This window comes from Lagopus leucura, unplaced genomic scaffold (assembly GCF_019238085.1).
Source record: "Lagopus leucura isolate 7727_CA_CO unplaced genomic scaffold, USGS_WTPT01 Super-Scaffold_73, whole genome shotgun sequence".
NCBI lineage: Eukaryota > Metazoa > Chordata > Aves > Galliformes > Phasianidae > Lagopus > Lagopus leucura.
This window is the reverse complement of record NW_024962252.1, coordinates 100,303,365-100,330,182: the sequence shown is the minus strand read 5'-3', so window position 1 is coordinate 100,330,182 and position 26,818 is coordinate 100,303,365. Positions and strand designations below refer to the sequence as shown.

At 36.7% G+C, this 26,818-nt stretch overlaps 1 protein-coding gene across 1 annotated transcript in view; it reads right to left on the bottom strand.

The window, feature by feature from the left end:
• Positions 1-26,818, bottom strand: part of EML6 (EMAP like 6) — a 111,249-nt gene that overhangs the window by 48,412 nt on the left and 36,019 nt on the right. The window contains exons 3-12 of the mRNA XM_042883412.1: positions 26,610-26,708; positions 24,261-24,329; positions 21,888-22,073; positions 20,080-20,215; positions 15,803-16,004; positions 9,254-9,391; positions 6,837-7,093; positions 4,029-4,241; positions 3,013-3,180; positions 2,343-2,449 (exon numbers count right to left, since the gene is read on the bottom strand). Of these exons, the coding sequence (XP_042739346.1) occupies positions 2,343-2,449; positions 3,013-3,180; positions 4,029-4,241; positions 6,837-7,093; positions 9,254-9,391; positions 15,803-16,004; positions 20,080-20,215; positions 21,888-22,073; positions 24,261-24,329; positions 26,610-26,708 (1,575 nt within the window). The remainder of the gene's footprint in view (positions 1-2,342; positions 2,450-3,012; positions 3,181-4,028; positions 4,242-6,836; positions 7,094-9,253; positions 9,392-15,802; positions 16,005-20,079; positions 20,216-21,887; positions 22,074-24,260; positions 24,330-26,609; positions 26,709-26,818) is intronic.

Here is a 26,818-nt window from a genome sequence, read left to right as displayed (position 1 = left end):
AATTCCAGATGTTCTTTTTGACGCATAGTGTGGAGGAGGATGCTGTCTGATTTGCATGCAGAGGGAGAATAAGGAGAAGGGGGAGGCTGGGACAAGTAGACCAGACAGTTCCGGGGTAAAAGAAAGGCCAGGGAGCAAATATTGCAAAATCTCTGTTTCATTTGGCAAACACAATAGATCTCCATAACAAAGAGGTAAAATAAGCTGTTGGCTGAAGGACCTGAGCCACTTAATGCAGAATCTGTAACGTGCAGAGAAAAGACAAAGGATAGTCCTTCACTAAAGCATGGAATGTTAGAGGTGACCTGTCAGCATTCTAGAAAGAAACTCCGTGTCTGCCACTAAGTGACTCAAACTAACTTGAACCAAGCTTACTGTACATTTTGCATTCTCAGGTACATAGCATGAGATTATGTCTGGTCTGTAGAAGTTCTGACCTTTGACCATTGCAATTGCTCAGGTAACTTGTCAAGGTGACAAATAGTAATCTCCTCACAACAATGGATTCCAAAAATCAAGCCCCAGATATTTTAAACCAGAAGCCAAAATCAGGGGAGAGAGAGAGAGAGAGCAGAATTTGATGTTGATGTTCCTTTGCCTTCACAACTAACAAAGATAACAGCACCCTTCCACATCATAGACTGTTATAAAGATCAGTGATCATGAGCACACAATATTGACAAGCCCATAGCAACCAAACAGATGCAAGGTCAGGTTGGCACACTGAGTCAGCAAGTCAGAATCTGATACAAAGATGGCAATAAGGGATAGTTACTGTAACTGACTGCAAGTTTCTCAACCAGCCACCAGTGATTGCCAGACACTGGCAAATATGATAAAGCAGGCCCAAAATCAAACAAAGACCCAAGACAGACCCAAGACAAGTCTGGATCAGCGGGGTCCATGGCCAGACATGAGCATGACAGCAGCACCCCAGCACTTCATCAGAGCTGAAGGGCAGAAGAGATGTCTTTTAGCCAGGATGAGTGTAAAGACATTTTTATGATACAGAACCTGCTATTCAAAACATATAGCTCATGTGAAACCAGCAGAAGCTAAGCTATGTAACAAAATAATTTTCAGTAAGGATAGAGTTCAAGTGAAAAGAACTGCATTTCTCTGTGGAAAAGACATTCAAGGGCAAGCTCAGAAGTTGATGAAGTAATCACCAGAGAGAAACTGCAAGAAGTCCAAGGAAAAAGCAAGAGAAGCACTGGGGCTATGATCACAAGAGAAAGAGAACAGAGAGGGCTTTTTTGTTATTCACTGTGTAGAACTTGAAATGAAGATATTACTGATATATCTCAAATAGGTTTTCATAAAGAAAGAAGATTGTGTTTCAACTTTGTAAATAAATGGATCTGAATCAGAAAACTTCAAACTCTATTTTGCTTCTCCTATTTATGGCAGTAAGCAAAAGGATTCTAAATGATGTTAAGTCACACTGGCCAAAGCAGAATCAGTCTTATGCACAAACAATATGAGGAGTATGAGCCAGGCTAAATCATTCTGTGATGTTCCATTAAAATTGAATAGAATTTTAAACACTTTAAAAATTAAAGCTGAAAGGATACTCATTAGATTTTTATTTTAATCAAAATAATAGAACAATTCTCACAGATTGACATTGAAAGATGAGATTAAAGAGTGAAATGGTGTACTACAATTCCTGAAAAAAAATCAACGCAGTAAAGAATAGTCATTTGATTTTGTCCTTCTAGCATGGAAGCAATCTACTTAAATTTACCTTGGAACACAGTTGTACTGAAAACAGGAAGGTAATGAAGTGTATTAAGTGACCATCAGAAATCAGTTTTACTTGGATCTCATATGAGCCAGAGAGATTTTAATTATTGGAAGTTTTATCATTGGTAATAAAGAAGAATCTGTCACAAATAAATGTATTATGCAGGCTTTACACTCATTAAGAGGATTATTCTGCTTTGAATATGCAGAAATCATAGAAAAAAAAATCCATGATCTCTATTTTACAAATTCTGTTTCTCAATTTAATAGGACAGAATGATCTTTTCTAACACGTATCAAGGGAATGGGGATAGCAATATGCTCTCGCAAAATGTTTGACTTTGCTCTGTAAGCCATATTCCTTATTTCAATAGATAGTTTTACATACAGATATGCTAAAGCCCTTATAAATTCCCATCTGCAGCTAAAGTAAACTCTGTTTTTATGTATATTGGTTGCGTAATCAGTTGAATACTGTCAAAATAATCTTCTTAGAGCAGGATGATGAATTAGCTGGAAACCTCTTTTGCTTATGTTTACTAAATACTGAGGATAACTTGTCAGATAATTGGCACAGTGTATTAATTTTGACTCACCTGACGATCATAGTTGATTTGAGCTTCTTGCTCAATGTCAGAATCTAACTCCGGCACATCAGATAAATCTGAATCTGATTCTTCACTGTAGGAATCAATGCCACCCTCTGCATAAAAATAATCATTATATAGCAGACATCTTAATTACAAGGAAATAGCATGCAATGCTTTTATTATGATTTGGTAGTAGACAACTTTGGAATCAAAAGCAGCTTGTAAGAATCATAGGAGGTGACTGAATGTGTCAGGTTTAATTTCTGTTTCTCCTTTTTCAATGCCTGGGGCAGGATGGTGGCAGAGGGAAGAGAATAACTAAGTAGTTTTTAGTACATTTCCATCATCTGAGAGAGTAATGCTTTTTTCACAGGTTTTGGAGTGATGATACAAAAATGGTAAATAAAAACTTCCAGCATGATCATTATCTGTGTTTAAGAAGATTTGCTATAACAAAGGCATTTTGCCAATTCTGCAGGTACTGACTGATTTTTTGCCCTTTTACTGAAGGGAACAAAATTTTCAGCAACTGACATTATGTAGTTTGTATGGCTTTTAAGTGTACAACATACCAAGGAATCAAATCTATTTTCTCAATTCAGTAAAATACATTTCATCATTGCTGAATTCTCTGTTGATTTCATTCAATAAATAACTCAAAAAACACCATTTTTACCTTGTGGAGCTGTTTCGAGGATGCCATTTGTTATCCCTTCTGGAATAAATTGCCACTGAAAAACAGAGTGATCAGCACCTCCTGTACTTAAAACCCACTGAAAATCATGGGACCATCGGACATTGGTTACATGTGCTGAATGGCCAACATATTTTCTAAATTTAGCTCCTAAAAGGCACAAATAGAACAGCTCATAAAGAAGAATAAAGAAAAGCAACCATGATAGCCAATAAAGTTTGTCTTTCAAAAGAAACAAGCTCTAATTTCTCCTAGGAAACAGAAATGAAAGTTACAAAAATACTTAAATGCCTGCTTGGGTATTCTGATATTAATAGTAATCGCAGAAAAATAAATGGCATAAAATACCTCAAGAAACAGGTTTACTTCAGTTTTCAGAAAAAAGTAATTAAATCCTGGCAAGAAGTATCTATATCTATATCTAAACAGACATATGTATCTGTACAGATAGGGTTAGTTATTTATACTATGGCCATTAATGCTCAAGTGAATTACACACATGCTAATACACAATAATTCAAGGGCAGCGTCAGAAAATATACAGATTTCAACTTAAACATGAAAGAACATGGGAAGTCAAAAGGTTGTTACTTTTAGTTGTGTATACATTATATGTATTACAGTGTAGATGCCAAAGAAAAAAACTATGTTAAAAAAGAAATAAACTACAGCCAACTCCAAAGATAAATAACTCACCCAGAGCTATACTGACTCGTTCTAGTAGACCCTGCTGAGGTTTGGATGACAAGGTAGTATCAGAACAGCTACATGGTTAAATGATACGTTCTCAACGGTTTTCAAACAAGTGCAAATACGTTGGCAGGGAACTGCTACATAGGACAGTTAAAATCTCATCATTCTGTCCAACAAAACTAATTGTGAGTTGTTCACACAGAAATGTGAATTATATACCTGAATCTAATGCCGTTATCAGAAAATATACTGCTGTGGAACTAAACAGACATTGCATTCTTCAGAAATAGAAAATACTGTCTTACCTTTCCTTAGGCATGGAAATCTGAATAACTTAACCAGCCCAAAATCATCCCCAGTCACCAGCACTGAGCTGTTGTAATTACCATCCACAGAGTTGACATCTGTCACGTTTGTGTACTTTGGCCAAATACCATTTACTTCAGATCCTATCACACAGGTCCACGAGGCCCAATGAATTCCTTTGATCTCATCTTTGTTAATTAGATGCTTACCAGCTGAAAATACACAAGTGAATATCGTTTGTTTTTCAGTAAAACTCTTTTTTTTTTTTCATCACATTTACCTTTATATTCTCCTTGGGATTAGACTTCAACCTCAGTAAATTGAAAAGACTCACAGATTTCTTTAAACAAGCATAGTCTTGTATTTGTAGCATTTGGGGACATCCTATGTCTTACAAGCTCTAAAGCAGCTGCACACATATAAAGCTAAAAACATATAAAAGGGTCAAAAAGTAATCACTCCACATCACTTCTACCAAAGAAATGCCTTCAATACAAAGCATGTGTATGTGTTCCTAGAGTACTTTCAAGTTCTATGAGATCACTAATACAAATCTTAAAATAAAGCTACATGTGCAAGCTATGTAGCAATTGTTTGCCTTAATCATAGAAGGTCACTGAACTTCGTATATTTACTCAATGAATCATACTGTGGTACTTTTCATTTACAGAGAGTGCTTCATAATTTATTGGATATAGCCCGACTTTGTGATAAGTCTGAGTGCTATTGTGTAAGTATCTCTTTTTCATCTTTTGTGCATGCTAGGAAAATGAACGTAACTGGTGATGAACATTTCATGTACACGATTTGCTTCATGACAAAAACATTAGCAGCAGTATTAATATACCAGCAACAAAGAACAGAAACTGATCACAGTATCGTGTTTAAAACAAAAGACTTTCCAAGAAAAACATTATGAAAAACGTTGGAACTGTCAATTTAGTGGCTCCATGGGACAAACATAACTGAACACCGAGACTGAAATTTGAAGTATGTCAAGAGACGTCAACTGAAAAGAAACCGATATCTCATCCGGAAATTTAACTGAACTGCTGTGCAATTTGAACTGGGTCAGGCGTTAGCTTCAGCAGGAATGTAGCTTAAATAGCTAGGACCAAGAAAATGTACAGGCAATATTTGAAATTAATTGTATTTTTTTGGTTTGTTTTCATAACTGCTAAAAATAGAGAGCATCTTTAACTTCCATCCTAGAATGATACAAAGCTATCAGAAATGCACAGCCCAGTGGATTTCTTGGTTAGACTATCCCAGGCTTTTTAACCTAAAGCTAAAGACTCTCATTCTAAAAATGTGATGGATTGGATTAATTTGATAAGCCTGGGGGGTTATCTACGCACTACTCATTAACAGTCATCAAAACCATCATCATTTCTTAAAGTCGATGTATTCTGCATTTATTCATGTGTGCTAAAGAGAGGAAGGTAAAGGGAAAAGATGAGTTTGGAAACTTTAACTGAATTCAACTGAACTCAAACTGTTTACATATAAATTATCACAGTAAGTACAAATAAATAAGGCTTAAAACACTCTCACATTACTTTTGATAAAGATATTTCCCCCAGGGGCAGTGGAAATTCAGATTTTGACTGCAACTGAGTATTTGCACAGAGCCAGGAGCAGCTACCTTTCAAAGAGGCATGATACAGCCACAGTCAGCTGAGTTCAAAATTGACCTCCAGACAAATCTAGGTAAGAAAAATACGGCCTAGATTCCCTGCATTAAGAAGGGCGCCATACTAGCTCAAACGAGAACAAAATCTTATCCAAAAGTTCTCTTCTGTTCTTTGACAATTTCTTCTGAATATCAGAAAGCACTTTCAATTACAAGTTAGAATAAATCAATTACACCCTAGTGGAAGAATTAAAACTATTTTTACAGGACAATCATCCTCAGAGGTGACAAGTAAGTTGGACTGTAAGGATAAAGACAGGGCATATACATTAATGCAGCTGAGGTCCCTAACAAAATGTAAAAAGGATAATTAAACATTTAGCACAAATTAATTTATTTACTTTGGTGAGATGAATATAAATCTTGCCCCATGATTGAATGTGAATTCTCTACTTTCCAAGCTCATTTTGAACTGCCATCACAAACTGTTAGTATTTCTTACAATTTTGAGATTTATTGCAAGAACAGGAAAGGTACTGATGTAACATGAATGATAACACACTGTGGCATCCCTTATTTATTTAAACAATTCCCAATCATCTCCTGCAGATTGGGCTGTGCTACTTCAGCCTCAGCTGTTACCAACTGCCTTCTGGATTTCTGCTGAATGCTCCCTGGTACAATCCATGCATGGATGAGGGCTGTTGGGGTATTCAATTACTCTGCCGAAGTCTAGCAGTGACACTTTGAACACTGTTTCTAGTAACATGTTTTAACATTGAAACCAGCTCTTCTGTTTTTACTAATTAAATTCTTTAAAATGTTCTAATCACTACAACTGTAATCATTCATCATGAAGGAAATGCAACAGGGAATGAAGTGCTTTAGTAGTGTGAAACAAAATTTAGTTCTTCAGTGAGTCAACCTGTAAAAGTTTGCTACCTAAAAGCATAAAATTTGTGTAAACATAAAAGGAGAGACAGCTTTTACTTAAACAAAGCTGAAGGTGGGTATATGCTGAGAATAAGGGTGTAAAAATGAACTGTAGTATTCTGTAACTTCCAGTCACAAAAATCTGCTTGCAAATGCACTATATATATAGTATCTGTATCGTTCACTTCAGATCAACACAGAAATTTACTTCTTCATTCCATGTTCATACTTGTTAACTTACATGGCATCTTGTAGAACAGTCTCTCTCCCGCACCATCATTGGTTTGCAGGAATTTGCTATCCACAGACCAGTCAATATGAGTAATAAAACTACAAGATTTGTTGCATTCTCCTATTTTTTTGTATCGCTGAGCAACTGCATAGATATCCACAGGGCCATCATTAGAGCCCACAGCGAGGTAAGAGCCGTCGGGTGAGAATTTCATTTCATGGATTACTTCTTTTCGGTCTTTAATATGAACCACCTCTGTCATGTCCCTGCAAGAAACAGTAGTGAAAACGTGACTGTAAACTTTTGAACATGCAGCCTATAAATATTTAAGACAAGTATGGCAACAAATATCTTGTACAAGAGACATAGATGTCACAAAAAAATCTCCTACTGCTTCCACGGGCTATAAGCACATCCTTAAAGCAAAAAATAGAAACAACCTGTCGGTGACACTTTTCACTCCACTGTCCAGTTTTAGCTGTAGAATAGTTAGCTGTGTAGTCTACACTAGACTATTGTGTTTTTGTTGAAAAAGTTGAAAAAAAGATTTCTGTTAAGGAGTGATTATTATACCTCACAAGAACGTATCAGAATGGTCTTTGGGAGATGACCATTTCTCCACACTGATTCTTATGGGGAGACAGACAAACAGATTAGTGGCTATGAGTTAAACTGGTAAAGCTAGATTTGATTACTCTCCCATGCAATGGCCAGCTAGCTACAGTATTTGGGACACAGCAGACCTAAAATGTCCTTGTGATAATTCCTTGCATGAAGCTTTGAGAAAATAATAATAATTACAAATTTAAAAAAAATCAAGAACACGATGCAGTCTCATCTTCTGAAAAACTCTCCCCTATCCAAATTATATTTGATACAAACCCATTTTCTGTGGAAATAGAAACCCTACAAGGAATCTCAAACTGCAATTCTCTTGAAAGCAGACAAAGGTTTTGCAAGGAGGCTTCCCAAACTCTATGGATATGAAGAATAAATTAGAAGTAAACTGAAATATATCTTCCCCTGAGTTGACTGAATGATGAAGCAAGTCCTATTGCCATTACTTTTGGGTTTATGAAGATAACTCATATCAGATCACACATTTGAGTTGTAAGGCAATGTTCTGAGGAGGAGTCTGCTCCAAATGTCATGCCTCAGTTACTTTCCATTTTAGTTTTCTTAAACGTTTTTCCCAATTTCTGCCTCAATTTCTGCTAGAAGCATCAAATTTATGAAAAGGCTCAAAACCATTTAAGAAACAGTGAATTTTGCTAAAGTTTCTTAAAAATGCAGATTCATAGAACTGTAATGCAGAATCACCCACAATGAAGACACACAGGGGCTCTTAGGAGACTGGTATGAATCAAAAGGTTAATATTACAGATGATCAGAATTCTTCAAAAAAACTGATGAAATATATTTCCTTTAGGAATTTCCTTTAAAATGGTGGAGCTCCAAAATGTCAACGACAGGAGAAATTTAGTTGGAAAAATTCTTATTTACTCACAGGCATTTTTTTTCTTTTAAATATATTTTGGCCAAAACAAAAACAAACAAACAAACAGAATCTGTTAGCTCTACCTTCTTTCTGAAAACCTGCAATATAACTATTCCATAGTGGTAAATATTGCATCTGAGAAGGATCTTCCATGGCCAAGAACTCAGAAGAAAATAAAAAAATTAATGTCACTGAGTATATATTATTCAAAACAAGAACCTTCCATGCTTTTCCCTCTTATAAATTCTTTGTTCAAAGTTTTTTAAGTTAGTTTTTTAAATTTACTAAAACTCACTTTAAAAAATGGAGTAATATTAAGAAAGTAGTAAACTCTTCCAAGTATCATTTAGAATAGTTTATGGTGTTACGAACTCATGCTACTTTTGTTGGCTAGATATTTCACTCCATGGTCAATTTCATGTTTTATCTGTCTACTTCTATCTTCCATATATTACTCCAGACAGAAAATGCCTACTGGGTAAGATGCATTCATGCAAAACACGCTTGTCATCTATTAAAAAATGGGAAATTTGCATATGGTTAGCAAATGCCCAATCACTGATTATTTTGATACTGCCTGTTCTTCTATGTGGCAGAAATATGATCAATGAGACTCCTCTCAAAACTGTGTTATTGGTGTTAATACACATTTCCCTAAACATCTGCACCATTTCAGAAAAAATAAACTTCATCAATCTTGTTACTGTGAGCTGATCTTATGACCTGAATAAACCATAGGTTTGCTTCGAGCTGCCAAACTACAGAAAGTAACATTATGGAAGGATATGGTCAATTTTTACTCTCTTCTGTTCACTTTCATTTTCTGATGAACAGGAATAAAAGACTTTATAAAAAGGTTTTGAGTTACTCAGGAAAAAAACAACAAAAAGAAAACCTGAGAAATGAATGCCATATTTTCTCATCTTACCTTACTCTAAGAACAATGAAGGAGCCATCTTTCATCCCAAGTGCTAACTGTGATCCATCAGGACTGAAAGACACACTCCGCACCGCTTCTTCCATGTTACAACGAGCTATCAAGGCATGGTCAGCAAGACTCCATAGTCTGCATCAAAGGAAATTGAAAGCAGTAGAAACTTCTTCCTAACTCCACAATATTTCAATATTATCAAGCGTGAAAATGAAAGGTCCAACTGAATTGGTAATGCCCTATTTGCATATGCACCTTATGTTAAGATTTTATAATGCACTGAGTTCCTTTCCAACTATGGAACAAAGATATTTTTACTGACTTGAGCCAACAGACTTTCAGTTAAGTAGTTTTGAAAATCTCAAAACTGCTTATCAAATTTGGAGCAGAAAGATGGTGTACTGACTGCCTGATTCAACATATGGAGATTTAGAATTTCCTGACAGTAGCACTAAATCTCTTTCACATCAGGTGAAATCCCAGGTTCAAATTCCTTTCAAAGTGAAGGAGTCCTCATAACCCCCAGTTCTGGTGGAGATGGCAGCTCAGACCTGAACACATCTACGACAGTTGAAGAGTAAACAGGGGAAGGGAGAGCTTCAAGCTAAATGACATAAGCATTTTGTATCATCTTCAGACTCTAATTATCTAATAGAATTCCCCTGGATGAATAACAAAAATGTAATTTCCTCCAGACAGATGGAGTCAATAGGGTGAAATTTTTGCTGGAAGAGAAAGTAACACTCAGAGCATAAACATTCCAATCATGGGGAAATGGTTCTTCTTTAACACTGAGCAAACTAAGAGGGCTGCTCTGAAAGTAATACCTCCTGTTCTATTATGTAGGCTCACAACCTCAGAGACGGATGTTGGTGGTATGGCAGCAGAGGTTTCTGCCAATTTCTGTGACATTCTGTTACTGTGCAACAGATGGCAGCAGAGGGGTTGTGTGACAAAATGGTGTCTGACACGAAGCGCGAATGAAGCAAAGATGTGGAAATGAATTCCTCCACGCAGAAAAAATTATACCCACTGACCTTCATTGATTCTTGCTGAACATCTATAGAGACCGAACACTGGATGTCAGCACCATGGTGGGTGGTGCATTTCAGCAGTGATGACAGTGACATGAAAAACAAGCTATGTTCTGGACTGCCATGTCCAGAAGCGTGGCATGCAGTCTCATGTTATCTAATGGTGAAAATGCATAGCTAGTGGTGGTGATTATGTTGAAAAACAGTAGCTAAGAATTTGCTCAATCAAGTAGTGCTATTGTGCTCTTCATAGCTGTTGTGGTTTACATGAAAACAAATAGGAGACATTACTTTCAAGCAATGTAGTAAACAATAACGCAAGCTGATTTGCTGATTTGCAATACTTCAAAAAAAAGGAATCAATAAATATGTTATTCTGTAAGATGGGGAAATGCAAACACTGTTACCTATATTTTTTGAAAGAATGGAGGGAGTTTCCTAAATCACCTCAACCTAGTTCATCAGATCTCAGTATTTTGAGATCTAAGACTTAGGAAAAAAAATAAAAAGTAAAGAATAATAAAACGTGGAAGAAGATGCATAGAAGATCTCTTGCAGTAGATAAACTAAGTCAGCAATACCCAGAAATGCCAGTTAGAAATACCAGGATTTTGAGGACAGTGTCATAGATGTAATATATTTTGTAAAGACTTATGAAATACTAAGTAAAATATTTGAATTATTGGCCAAACTCAAGAAAATGAGAACTTACACAAGAACTGTACACTGTACTGGATAAAGTTCTATGCAAGCTTTACAGAAAGAAACAATTAGCTGGATGGAAGTTTCTATTGAGAATTCAAGCTTTGGAATATTAACATTCAATATTTTCTCTAAAGACACTGACATAAAAGATGAGAATGCTGATGAAATTTGCTATGGACAGCAAGCTGGGAGGCACTGTGAACCCAGAGATGGATTTATCATATTTGTAGAAACAGGATTCTTGATGATGAAACAGACATGGAATGAAACTTAACCAGAAGCTGTATTTGCGAGTTTTATTCTCTAAAATTGTGCCGCAAGCTTGAAACAAGGGGAACTAGCAAAAAGAAGTAAGATCTCGCACTATTCTTCAAAGTACAGAATGACCATGATCCACGAGTGAGGAAATCTCAGGGAAAAGGAAATTTGATCCTAAAATGTATCCTGGGTGCTATTCCAGGAGGTACACAAAAACAATAGTGCACAACACACAGTCATTTCATCCAACATGCTCTTTACAAAGTCTTTCAAGAACTTTGAATAAAGACAGGAACAGATGCAGTGAAGGGTTACTAGGATGATCAAGAGAATCTAGACTGTATCACATTGAAGAAGACTAAAAGAGTTTAACCTCTATACCTTGGTGAAACAAAGGCTGGGAAGGGATAGTGATGCTTCCAAAAATGCATCAGTAGCATAGACATCAAAGAAGGAGAAAAATTTATGTTGAAGGATCATGTTGGCACTAGAACAAATAGGATAAACAGAACATGAATCTAGTTCAAATAGAAGGAAGTTTATGATCACACCAGCAGTAGCATTTAGATGCAGCCTTGAAGTATGAGAAAAAGGAGAGAAAAGAGATTGAGTTTGATAAATTTTGTAGAAATAGAGCATTTGACTGCCTGTACTGAGAAAGGGTGGTACCCTGTCAACTCAGCACCTCCTTTCAATCAGAAACTCTTTGGGACTCAGCCCGTTAATGTTGTTAGGTAAATCCAGAATTAACACCCCTAAATGGCGCTGGCTCTTTCTTAGTCTCAGAAAACGCAAGGATGAGAAAAAAAACCTGGAAAGGTTCCTCTGTGAAAGAACAGCAAGTACAGGTTCCAGGTGAAAAATAGACGCGGAATGCTAGAACTGGTTTCAAAGACAAAATAGAAGTAGGAATCACATGCAAGATTCTTAGGAGCCATGCAAGGGAGAACAGAACCAGTAAGAAACAGTAAAGACTGCAAAAGAAACACCAGGACAGTATGCCTCCAAAACTTGCCTCCACATGAATCACTTACATTTTGAGCGTAATTGCAGTACATGGCAGTGCAAGATGAATAATTCAATTTTCTTAGTAACATGCAATCAAAACCCCAAAATTTAATGTAAGAATAATTCCAGATGTTACATTTTCATTTTTAATAAAAACAGTAATTTTGTACACATGCAAGCATTTGTATGCACAACTCAGAGATGAAAGGCCTGGCTTTGCTTATGAAAATAAGGAAGGTAGTCTTTTCTGGCAAATCCTTCTGCATATTGTTTTTGAAAGAGCTGAATAAATAAACCACTTCTGTATAAAAGTTGCTTCTGTTTTCCAAGAAGTCAAAGATGTGCTTTCACCATTCCTCAGCAACTTTCCTCTACATTTGTTTAAATGTCTGAGTTTTAGAAGCTCCAATTGAACATTTTATTAGTAAATATTCCAGTATTTTCTGTCACATACCTGACATAGAGTTCATAGTTCATTGGTGCACATACTGATTACAGCCTCTCAAGAGGCTTACTAGTGACTTCTTTGTTTTCAGAAACAGCCAGTACTGATGGCAGCAACTTAAATGGTGGCTCTGGCAGAACAACACTGCACTAATAAATAAATGAATAAATAAATCAGAGACATATACATCCAAAATAATTTGTATAAAAATAAGACTCTGCATCAATCTTTCTACAAATGCAGGAATAGATCATTCAAGAAAGACAGCCAGCAGAGCAGAGATGTTCTGCCAGAATGTCAGCTACTTGTAGTCCTGCAGCTAGTCATTATACTGCTGTGTTGTAAAAAGACGTGTATTAATTGCACTGAACAACTGTAATAAATCATTCTTTATGCCTCCATTAGTATTCAGATGAGGCTGATGCTTTTTCCTGGTTCTTGCCATAAGAATGATGAAGCAAGCAGCATTCCTAATTGACAGGACATTGAAGCTTTAAGAGTAGGAATCCTGTATTTGGCCAGTCTTCTCTCAGCTGTGCTAGGGAAAATGTAGAGAAATTCCTCTTCACCATGCAGAGGTCTTTTTCATTTAAACACATCACTTACACATGATAACATAATCCAGCTCACTAGATAATTTTATCTGTAAAACAATTTAGATTTATATTCTATTCAACTAACAGGAAAATTATGCAATAAAGGAAATAGCAATATAGAAACACTCCTGTCAATGCAAAATCATTACTAAAACTCTTTTGACATTGCTAGGAACGCATGAACTTTCTAGGTAAACAAACACAAAGTGCTTAATTTCCCTGCCACAATTGGTTTTTATTGTTTGGGACTGATAATCTCCTTCCATTGTGGAAAATCTTTTTACCAGCAGAATTATCTTTCAGTTCCAAAATTATTCATTTATTTTTTTGTATTTGTGGCTAAGACCATGCAATCAGCCTAAGCCTACAGATCAAAAAATATAATGAAAAAATAATAGGAAAAATCCTTTTGTGCATGTTTTACGTCACTAAAAACACAAGAATTTATACATTTCTCTGGAATTCCTCACATGAAGCATTAGCACACTAAAAAAATAAGTATCACTGCCTGAGCTAGAATTCAAATCCCCCATTCTCTAGTGCCTAAAGAGCTAAATAAATGTACAGAAGAGCAGAAGACTACCTGCAATGTTAATAAATGCATATTTTAAGAATGGTGATGTTCAAAGGCATCAATAATCTAACAACAAGTATAACAGCAGTAGTAATCATAAAAGCACCACTCAACAAGATTTTGTGCACAGGGAACATGCTTTAACAGCCTTTCATAGATGGGCACAAGTTTGTCTCACGTACTCTACAACACATCATCCAGTGCCAAACCAGAGTGGTACTACCAAGCTAAGTCAAGAGATGAGTCCAAGATAATAAGTCCATAATCTTAGCGTGGCTTATTAGCTTGAGATCAGTACTACACTAATCTCAGCATTGCAGCTCTTGTTTGGGAATGGGCTCACATTCCACCAGAAAGCAGGCAGTGTCAATTTTTGTTTGCCTATAAAGCTGTGCAGAAAATTCCAAGCAGAAGAGACCATTCCTGCATTTTACAAATTGAAATAATGCTGCTGTGTAGGAAACATATGCAGATAATGTGATTGTAGAGTCTAAGTGGAGCTTCATTAGTTTCACAATTGATTAGAAAGAGATGAGGAATGGTAGGAAGAGGAAGCCATACAAGTAAAAATGGAGAAAGGAAAGGAAAGAAACTGAAACTCCAACTGACCATCAAGCTTCGAGACCAAGGTGAATCCACAATGGGAAATTTGAAGGAGTACAAATTTGAACTGTCTGTATGACAGGAAACTGAAACAAGTCCAAATGGTAGAACCCACTGTTACTTTTCTGAAATAACTTGACTAGTAGTCCATCAGAACTGAAAATCTGTTTGGTAACATCCAAGGGTTGATCTGAAAATATGTGACCAAATCGTCTATGTAAGATGAAAGTCAGTTATGATCTATTTGGTGTAGGGTTGGAGAATGGACAGGTTAGAAATTAGGACAGTGAGGTCAGGAGAAACCCCTGGAAAACTAGAGCTTGAGAAACCACACTGTTGTGAACTGCACTGTGTGCAGTGTAGGCCTTCAGGGACTGAGAGAACAAGGATTTGAGGAAAGTCTCAGGAAAACACCATAATAAAATCTGGTTTCCCAAAAGTCAATCCAGTCTTGATAGGTATCTTTCCCTGTGTGGAAAACAGAAGGCTGAGAAAAGTTTTGCTGACTCTCTTTAATCTCAGGTAAGTAATCAGTCACAGTGGATACTGTTCAAGTCCAGATGATGTAACAGAAAACAGCTGTGTGGGTTTGAGATTGTTATCAGTATGGCTATCAACATAGCTTAACTTCCATGCTTTACAGTAAGTTTTACTAAGAGTACAAAAAAAGCTTAGGTTTTTCATCAGCTTCTCATTTGGTCAAACTCAACAGCGAGAAGAAAAGAAACATCCTCGACTTTACCAAAACCTCCACAAACACGTGTACAAAGTTTCAACTTGCTGTTATCAAGACTTCAGGCGTACCTGCTACAAGTAAACACCTGAAAGATGTTTTTCATCACAGTAATCCAGCCTCGTTTTCTGGGATTTTAATTTAATTGGGTTTAGATTAAATTTTCTAAACACTCATGGTTGGCTCAGACTCTTGCTGTGCAAAAATTAAGTCAAAGGTGTTTAAGATTTTTGATTTTTGCATGGTACTAACTGATGAGAAGCAGGAGGCCACTGTCAGAATTAGAATTAAAACTGTTGTTCAGAACAGTAATAAGTACTTAAAGCAGAGTACTCCAGCATGTGCTAAACATAAGTATTTGAACACATATTCTGATTAATTTCACATGATGTTCGAAGCCCACATACAAGGACTGAAAAGAGAAAGAAAAGCTGCTAAAGAAAAATAAAGTGGGGGGAATGTTGCCTTATGGGACTCTTAACATAAGGCCAAAATATAAATCATTTACAAATACATCAAATTGAAACTGGTTAAAAATGATATGTACGTGATTCAATATATTAAAAAAAACCCACAAGATCTAGCCTTACCGTACGGATCGATCGTCACTGCCTGTGACTGCTAAAGGCTTCTTTGGATGGACTGCCAGGGCCCACAGCTCCCCTTCACAATGACCCTGCATAATCAGCATGGGTTTATCTCTTTCTCTTACTAGCACCTCAAATATTTCACTGTCCTGTGTCCCTGCTAGAAGCCTGTCTGCTTTCCAACAGACACTTCGGATGGACAAACCTGACGGGACAGAATAATTTCAGATTAATGGCAATGACAAGACCAAATGATAGTACTGTGAAGATCACTAAGACTTCAAGAGAATTTTACAACAATCATCACATTTTCAAAACAAGCCTTATATCACAGTTGTTTGAATCTCAAAACAGTTCTCCTAAGTTATCTCCATTACACAGAAAAAGAGAGGGTTCAATTCTGGGAATACGCTGTCTGCTGTCAGTCTGCCAAGGGATCGAGTTCTTCTGCTTTGCTTGCATCTTCAGAATTTACATAAAATAAAAATAAGACATGAGTTAAAGATAAAAATTTTAGAATAGGTAAGATTCCTTCTTCTGAAGCTTTATTTTTTTCCCCGGTACTTTACGTTTTTGCATATCTAAACAAAACAGTGAATAAAATCTTAATGATGATCTTAAGTTACAAGTTATCACCCTTCTCTACTTTTATCCAAACTATTTAAAAAAAAATTAGAGTTTTGCTTTTCATACATATTAGAGAGCTTGATCTTATTCCAAAAAAATCCATAATTTTTAAGCTGGAATTTTACTAACAACATGCTTAAAAATATCCTCTTATCAATGAATGACAGCCCTGACTGCCTCAACGTAGGTGACTGCATTTCAAAACTAGTGTTTTGCATTCAGAAACACCTTTTACAGTAGGGAAATCTGGTAGTAACCATTTGAAGAACACTCAAAAAGTAGAGAGGTTCAGTGGCTCTAAGGCTGAATTTGGTTTTGTGACCCCAGCTGAATACTTTAAACCAAAAGATTAATGGGTTGGTGCCACTCTCTTCTTGACTGCTCGCAGGGTTTCTATCTTCTGTCAAGGGTCAAGTAGTCAAGGTCAAACGCATCATGATTTTTGTATCTTTTGGAATGGAATACACAATGCAATTAACTACCAGACATATAAATAAAACATACTGCAAGCATTCTGTGTCATCTTTTTAGAAGGGCAAATTAAACTTTGTTTATTGTCTTGTCCAGCTCCAGTACCTTTTAATTTTGAGACTCTAATGAACTTTTGACTCACGCCTTCTTGAAAAACAGCAAATGCCACACAGTGATTGAACTTCAGAAGTGGCAAATTGGTGTTAAGTTTTAGAATACTAATTACATCTTCCCATGCGGGAAAGCTAATTTTTTCTGCACATAAGATGATCCATTCTCAGAAATTTTATTGATATCCACGTGTATTTAATAAATAAATGCCGAGTCTATGATCAGATGGCTACTGGCAACGCATCTTACTTGAAAAGTATTTAGTACACTTCAGTACAGGATGAACAATGAATGAGGATATGCAGAACAAAAATCTTCCTACCACCTGGGAAAGGAGCTTTAAGTTTGATCTCTGATGTCTTTGTGAACGGCTTTTGAAAAAGAAAAAAGGGAACAGGAGGCATGGGTAAGCAATTAGGCTACTGGTATTGCTTCAAGTCACATATACACTTAAACTAGCCACTGTGATAATGGAAAGTAAAACGTATTTTTTACAGTCTTAGTAGCAAGAACTAAATGGAAGTGATCATCAGTAGGTGGCATACAGGACAGTAACAAGAGAAAAGTACAGAGGCATAACAGAAACAAAGCAGGCATGATTTGTGTCACACCAAACAGAGAGAAGAAAGCCTAGAGAATAGGATAAAGGAAAAAGATGTTGACAAGGAAGTAAGTACATGCTTGGGTTTTATGACCTGCAGTCATCCCCAAGGACCTGATTTTTTTGTAGTTACAGGAGGACCAGAAGTCAGACGACACTTCACATACAAATCATAGTCGCTTTTTACTTTGTCTAAATGATTATGCTCACAGGCACACCATTTTTGGCTAAGCTCTGTGAAATTTTCCAGACTTGCTTGAGTCAGTTTCTTGCCATTAATGCAGACAGTGTTTTGACAAACAAAGATAAACCAGAAAGATTTAAATGTTTTCAAGACAAGATTTAGACAATGTTTTAAAGAAATCTGTTACCAATTTTTGTAAAAAGTTTTAATTTATATAAAATATATACAAAATAGCACCGCAATTCACTTCATTAAAATGCTTATTTTTATCACTTTTGCCATGCAGGAATATAACGAAATTGTCTGCTGACTGTGTCTCAGCTGCTGTTATGGTGCCTGGCTCTGCTTAGCTGCACTCATTTAAGAACTCTGTCTCCTCTATCATTCAGCAGATAGAAATAAAGGCATCAATTTAGATTCATTCAACAGAATGTCTAATGGGAATTCTTCTTCACTAAGTTCTTCCTGGATTGAGCTTAACTTCCACGAAGAGGCAAATTCCCTTGCAGCTAACCTGCAGAAGGGCAGCCAGCTGCTGTCAGCTGCTTTCTGCAGACAACATGCTAGGATTGGATAACTCCTGTAAGTATTTGAATATTTACAGACTTGTAAAATGTTACTAGTATGAAATTAAAATTTTCCGTGGAAGTTTTGTTAACTGCAGTCAACTGAAAGTCAACTGTTTTGTTGGAAGAGATCTTTAAAAGCCACCAAGTCCAACTCCCCTGCAATGAACAGGGACATTCACAGGTAGATCATGTTACCCAGAGCCCTGTCCAAGCTGACCGTGTCTGCAGAGACCGGGCATCCACAGCATTACTAGGCAACCTGTTTTCATGCTTCACCACCCCATAGGAAAATACTTCTCCCCTGTTTCAGTTTGAAACCATTTCCCCTTGTCCTGTCACAACAGACCACGCTGAAGAGTCTGTCCCTTTCCTTCTAGTAGTCCCCCTTCAGATACTGAAAGACTGCTCTCTCTGAAGCCTTCTCTTCAGGTTGAACAGCCCCAGCTCTCTCAGGCTGTCCTCGTTTTTGTGGTCCTTCTCTGAACACACTCTAAAAAGTCCATCACCTCCCTCACCCTGCTGGTCGTGCTGCTTTTGATGTAGCCCAGATGCATGGTTGGCTTCCTGGGCAGTGAGGACAGAGTGCTGGCTCACGTCCAGCTGCCATCCACAAGTAACCCCAGTTCTTTTTAGAAGGGCAGTGCTCTATCCTTTTGTTCCCCAGCTTGCATTGATAGTGGGAGTTGCCACGACCCAGGAGCAAGACTTTGCATTTGGATTTGTTGAACCTCCTGGGCCCACTGCTTGAGCCTGTCTAGGTCTCTCTGGATAGCATCCTGTCCCTCTGATGTGTTGACTGCACTACACTTCAACAAGCAAGACAAACTGGTGGGGCAGTTGTTCATTGAGTGTTCAAAGTAGTTAGCTTGTTGGACGAGCCTTGATATTGTATTTTACAAGAATTAAAATCATTAGCCAATCTGGTTTCAAGTAAGTTGAAAAAAATAAACACAACAAGCTTGTCACTAAATCACAGACCGAAACATACATAATTGAGGAAAAAAATGTTATCCTTTTTAGTTGTCTTCTAAGTGTTCCAAAGGCAATTTTAATATGAAGATTGTCTAAAACCATAAGCTAACCATTGCAGAACTGCCTGCCAGAAGTCTACTTGAGGCCAGCAATCAGTCTTCTCAATCTAAATGGATGTTGCAGAATTCCCTAAAAGTTGAGTTGTTCATAAATCATACACTGTCATCTATAGAGATCATAAGCAAACTGAAAATCTAATCAAAGAAAAGTGATGATTCATAGGGAGCGTGGCTAGCTTCAATAAACATGATGGTCAAAAGATTAATAACCTCTATATTAAATACACCAAGTGGTACCATTCCAAATGAACCTAAGTGGAGTACTGAGATGCTCAGCATCTTTTAATATCAGGTTCCAAAAATTTCAAATAACTAAATGAATTGGCAAATAATAACTTAAAGATGGACTAGCTTAATTCACCTGCCTGTGTCACTAATCACTTTTACTTATTTTCTCGTATTTGCATCATGGGGAGGAGCAACTCTATATCCCTCCTTTTATATAACGAAGCACAGAAAACTTCATCAGGCAGCATCATTTTCAGTAAAAAGGGAACACAGATCTTAGAGGTAAATACAGGCATTAAGCAAAAAATCAGCAGTATACACAGACATTAATGCATCAAATGCAGTGGTGCCACAATTATTTAGATGTATGATAAACCAGTAAAGTAGTAGCTCATTACCTTTGTATCCTTGCTCAGTCTCTCTGAGATCAATTTTAGTAATTGGTTTGAAATCAGTGTCCCATAACCGAATACAACCATCTCTTCCTCCAGTGGCAAAACCTTCCTCACAAGCATACATACTAAAAATTCCAGCCTGTTAACCAATATTATAACAAGTTTTAAGGTTCTTTACAACTGATTTAAACACACAAAGCAAACCTTTTTGAAAAGACTCTTATTAAAGGCTAGAAACTGCTAGGCAGCATACTGTTGTCCATCCAGAAAGCAAGCCAGCAAACACAGAGGTACATTTTTATTTCAAGTGCTCTCACCTCAAGTAATTTTTGTAGAAGTTTGCATACAAATAATAGTGATATAGCCCACTTGCAGAACTTTAAATTTGGATTAGGTTAACATCATCATTGGAACTACTAAGCAAATAGTAGAACACTTAAAATAAATAGTTACCCATAATAAAGAAAAACAAGCAAACAAGCCATACAAATATTCTTACAGGTGTGGAGATGATAGAGACATTCTTTCATGAATTCAGTGCAGACATCATCTGGAATCTAATAGGAACTGAAAGATTGTCAATTCATTCTCCTTGTTGAAAGAAAAAGTTCTGTTACAGATTGAATTCCTTCATTTTTGAAAATGCCTTATTATTGATGACTGTGCTATGCAGTATTGGAATAGCTCATGGAACACATGCTGAATCAGAATGCTATTATGAGGAAGACCTCTCAGTTAAAAGCCAAGTTCAACAGTACAGAAATTAACACAATGAAAGGGAAGATTTCAAAGTGGCCTTGTTCAAAGTCTTAATTAATGAATATTTACATAGAGGTTACAAAATGGGCAGGAGAATATGAATTAGCCACGAAGAAACTCCATCATGTGTAAAAATAAAGCAGAACACATTGTGTAGAAAGAATTTATTTTTTCCAATGAATCCATATATAAACTCAAGGAAGTGTGCTACACAGAGTTACTGCTTAGCTCAGAGATTTCCACGTTACTGCAGTTGTGCATAATCACATAATCACCTGTCAATTACATGGTAGTTCTGCAGGTAAGAAATGTCACTGTCTTCAGTCAGACAGCTTTTACAAATTAGGGATTAGGTCATTAGAAGAGTTGCTTTGAATCCTGATGCACTGCCAATATAATGAATTTGGGGAGATTAAAAAAAACACACCACCACCACCCTGTATTTGCAGACATGGAAATCCTACCGTGCCTTTAGTGCAGCAACAACAGAAACGTGTATTTCTGATGTTAATTCAAGTGGTTAGAAAGCCAGCAGAAACCTGTACATTCCTTTCTCTCTCTGTAATTTTAAGGGCTCCACATTAGGGGGTGTTATCATGAAAGGAGTAAACTGAGAGCCTCTGGAATATGGTCAGAGTGCACTCACAGATTAAAACGATCTACTCTACATTGAGGCTTCTGTGAAGAATCAATCTTGAATATTGGGAATTTTACTGGTAAAATTAATTTGAAATAAGATCATTTGGTTACAAAATATTTTTATTTAAACTGATCATACCTGAAGCTATAATCTGTGAAACTTTAGATTTTGAAACTTTACTTTACATTTAGTCTGCTTGCTTAAATCTGTGCTAACAATATCTGCTCTGTCAATATCAGTTCAGCAGCTAGCATCTGCTGACAAAACATAAACAATGTACAAAATTAAAGATAAGATCTTAACTGACGAACTGCCTTCAACGCTCTTCTGACCTGAAATAAAAGGTCTTCAATGAAGTTTTCAAGCCAATGAACAAGACATTTCAGAAATTGACATTAAAGATACAACTTACACTATGTGCTCCTTGAATTGTGCGAACTAAGTTTAGCCCTTTCCAAACATAGATGTCTCCATTTAAAGCACCGGAGTACGTGATGTCTTCTTTTGCACATGCTAAACAAAGGATAGTTTGCAGATCCCCTGTTTTACCAAATATTCCTCTTTTCGCTGTCAATGCATTTCCACACAGAGTCCAAAACTGAAATGTAAATGCTATTATCAGGAAGAATTTCTGCATTTTTTTTCATGTTAATGTGCAGATCTCACAGATGTACATCCCTACAAAACAGCGTCAACAGTGTTGTGAAGTAATAAAACAGTTCAGCTTCTGGATGAGCTGAATAAAGATTTCTGCCCTTCCCCAGTGCACTGAAACAAATATGCTCCTCAAAACCACATTTACAGAGGTTTGATGGAGAACTGCAGACCCTTGTACCTGAAACTGAACTTGCTCTGAGTATGAAGTAATGGGATTTTCTAGGTGTGGCATAGAGACTTTCTTCACTTTTACACAGATACAGTAACACTGTGCAAAGAGGAAAAGGAAATGAGCAAGAGAACACAAACACAGTAGAAGGTCATTCTTAGGGCTGGGCTAGAAAAATCATACAATCATGGAACTGTACTTTTTTCTTTTGGAATCAGTATTGAGTGTAATTTTTTCTTCTAAATAGACATAATTTCTATCAAGAAGACAGAATAGTGTGCAACGCAGTGCCCGCTCAGGGATCAGACCTCCTGGGGACTATAAAGTGGATTACAATTAGATGTGGACAAGAAATGCTGAAATACTCAGGCCTGGCAGCACAAGCAGAAATGGGCATTTATGTTCAGTGGTGCATTTCACAATAAAGAGATACTCAGAGATTGGATAGGTATGCTGAGGTGCCTGACGCAGGATCATAATGCCTATCTCACTTCATATGCCTACATCTTTTTCTGTGGTTATAAACAATTTTCATGTCTTTTTCCTTGTTCTTGCTCCCATAAGTTTCCATAAGCTGAACTCCAGAAGATCTTTGTGTCAAGGATTTTTATTTCAAATCTTTCTCTATTTCTAATTCAATTATTTTTCCCGTTGTCTTTTACCATAAGTAAAGAGAGCAGAGCAGCATTAGAAAGTAGGTGGGGCATGAAGGCTTAGCTCCTGAGCCTTATCACAGCTTTTAATTTTTGCTTACCCAGTAGACCCAGCAGAACTGAAATGCTAAGGAAGAAACAGCATTATTCTTAACTACTAGTCCTTACTCTCAGAGTGCTACAATTGCTTTAGAGCTGTTCTTATCCCTTTTTGCAAGTTGATTATCACATTTCCAAAGGCATATAATGACTGACAACTACGTAGAGCGTTGCTTGAGCATCACTGAAGGGGAATATCTAATGAGAAAGCATTCCAACTCACTCCCCCAGTCCCTCTTTTTTTTCTTCTTTTCTTGGCACGCCTCTATCCGTATGCATACTTTGCTGGTATTATGCACGTTTGGGGCAATTATGGCCAATTAAAACAGAACACAGGTGCCAAATAAAGACAGGTTTTGGAAAACAGCTTGCAGAATACAACAGATGGTATCACTCCTGCCAAAACCACCCACAGTTTGAAAGCAGTGGTGGTTTCAAGGGCAAAAGCTTCTCAGTAACCCGAACTAGAGATATTAGCTGGTTTCCTAAACTTCTAGTTAAAGCTCTTCCCACCTCAGCCATGTGAAATAATTACCATCTGTTAGGAATGTGTTTGATGAGACTGGAGGAAAAAAGAAAACTGCAGGGAGTATTAGCAAATGAGAATTTCTCTCTAAGTATTTTTATAAGCGTTGGAATGTCAGCTCTTGAAAAGATGAATTAGAGGGATCCAATCGTCAGATCCTAGAGTTCTAATCTGCTCATCTCCATAGGCATTGCATACCTTCCCTACAGCATCACTGCAATTGCCAACAGCATGGTACGCCAAATGGAGTTATAATCTGCTCATCTCCACAGGTATTAGGTACCTTCTTTACAGCATCACTACAGTTGCTGGTAGCACAGTAGGTCAGACAGAAATTCATTCAATTCATACTTCTTAGTTACTCCTACGCCAGCCCAGTGACCATTTGTGACACTCAACAAGAAAAATCACTGAAGACTTTTACAAACAGGGAGAAGGAAACCCCAAAATTAGAAGTGTATAGTGATGAAAATTACACCAAGTGACCTTCACTTGATAATTTGCATCCGCTTAATGTCTAAACTGGCTTCCAACAAAAAATTTTGGTGAAATGTTGACGGATTAAAAAAAGAAAAATGGAAAATCTCTTATATTGAAAGCCTCATCATTTCACAGGACAAACTTCTTTCACAATGGCTATTTACTCACAAACAAAAATAACAGCAAACAAAAGATATTTACCTTTATGTGTTTTACTCCACAGCTGACAATTCTGTTTGGTTGATACTGATCCCAGGAAATATCAAATATCTGTTAAGAAATGCAGTAAGCTGATATTTTAAATTATACAGTAATTGAATCTAGACTCAGTTTGCTTTTACTAATTTTTAAGCATAAGTATTGTAAAGTACTGCTAAAAATCAAAGCACAATATTTAGGTAAAACTGGAGCTCTTTGTATAAAGATTAAGGTCATCTCACCCAGCTCTGCCAAGACACCTCTTTCCTGCCTTCAAACTAGGAATCTATTCCAGCTCTGAGATATTCTTGAATAAATAACACTAACAATCTCAAATAAAATGGGAACCACGTGGTGAGCCGATGTTCCTTAAGTTTAGGGATGAAAGAATGGTGCATTTATCTTTGCTTATTATTTTATGAAAAAGGTACAGTAGTTAATTTAAGCTGATCACAAAGACTTAATGTGACAAAATGAGGTATCATTCATTTGAATTAATCTGCAGAAATAAAATTGCATTAATCATGTTGATTATTGCTAAATTTACAACAATATGCATAAAAAAATTAAGCATCAGGTCCTATCCCCATTATCAGAAAAAAAATTACAGAGTTATCTACAACTATGAGATTATGTCCAATGAAAAATACTGCACGAAGTTTGGAAATAAGAAGTTTCTACTTCAGCCCAGATTTTCACCAGTATGCCATTTTCAGACTTTTCATCTCAGGCATTCAGCTTCTCAAAGGCCAAGCTGAAAACCTATGATGTTACCACAATCATGAGTTACTGCAGGAAACCTGTGTCTGTAGCCAGAGATAATGGGTCTTTTTGCTACTTCCAGCTCTTCAGCTGTTAACAAGTACATCTTAACACTGTACATGTACAAGAAGTGCGTGTACTTCTGAAAACTTCCAGCACCCTACAGGAACTTACTATGCTAAGCAAACCCATCATTCATTTTATATGCTACAAAGCGTTGCCATCCTACAAAATATTTATCTTCTTTAAGAAACCATCCCTTACAGTAGTTCAAGTACTTTGTATTTTGTTAAACACAAGATATTTTATTTTAGAAGTGCTGTATGCTTCCAGCACACTAAATCAATATAATTTGTGGCAGTAATAGATACATATTCTTTCCCATTCCTTCTTCAGTGCAAAATCTGCTTTTTCTGGTTGTGAAAGTCTAAGGAGACAAAGATTTTAGTACTTCTTGCCTGTCCTGGAGTCTTCAAATAATTCAAAACCTGATCTTGTGCCTAGTGAGGTGGGTAGCACAAGATGGTAGCAAAACTTCCACTGACATAACTGGGAAGTGAATCAGTTCTGAAAGAAGAAATTTGAATAAAGACTAAGATTCTGCTGTGGTGTGGATATTTTAAGTAAAAATGAGCTACCAGATTGAGGGTGGTGGGGTCCTGACACAGAGAAGTTGAGAATGCCCCATCCCTGGAAATGTTTAAGGCCAGGCTGGGGGAGGATTTGAGCAATACAGCCCAGTGTGAGGTGTTCCTGCCCATGGCAGGGGGTTGGAACTGGATGAGTTTTAAGGTCCCTTCAGACACAGACCTTTCTATGATTCCATAGTTTATCCAGATGATACGTAAGATGCAGGTAGACTATATGTACACATATACTAGAAGAAAGGGTTTAGTCTGCTGCTCTGCTTCTATATATTTTACCATGAATACTCCCCCATTAGTAGTAAAACTTTCTAACATTTCAATATGAAGGCATTCTAATTTCATAATATACTTAAGAAAAAAGCTGTCAGAATATTTCCAAAACTTAACACATGCATGCTTACATGGCGGGGAGTTATTTTGCTGATGCTAAACTTGTTTAAACATTTTGTAATCCTGAATAATATTCTAAACTCAGACCTCCTAATTTCTCTTATTTATTGAGGTTATTCTGATTCTTTGCTTGAATTTAATAGATACAACAGGAATATTTATCCTGACTTTTAGCTCACCTGCAGGTAACTATTTTAAGCAAAAATGAAAAGGAAATAATTAAACTTCCCCTCAGGATAAAATGTCTTTTTGATGCATTTGGAAAGAGCATTATCTTTGTCCACTGAGCTAGCATTTCACATCTCATATAAAGGGCTATAAATCATCTTCATCAGTGTGTAATTACAAAGTATTTCCTCCTCAGGCAAGCCAGCCAGCTCAAGAATACATCATGTGCTAACACAGTGCTTTGTGTTTTGTTTGGTAGAATGAGAAGAAAGAAGTACCTTGTTCAGTATTTTAAAAGCTACGTAGAATGAACAAAATTACCTCTATGTTAACCTTTGATAAACAAAAAATAATAAATAATAAAGTATTTCTTTAATACACTTACCCTGTCTGAATGGCCCGTAGCTGTTGCCAGTAGCTTTCCTCTCTTCCAGTCCCAAATACACACTGTATTTTTGGCATCCAGTCCCACTGAAGCTAAACGCTAAGGAAAAACAACAGTAATCTAGTTAACAGTTAATCAACTCAAAAATCAGTTTACTGTACTGAACAAATAGAGCTTCCCACATGTGACTTGTGATTGAACCACATTGC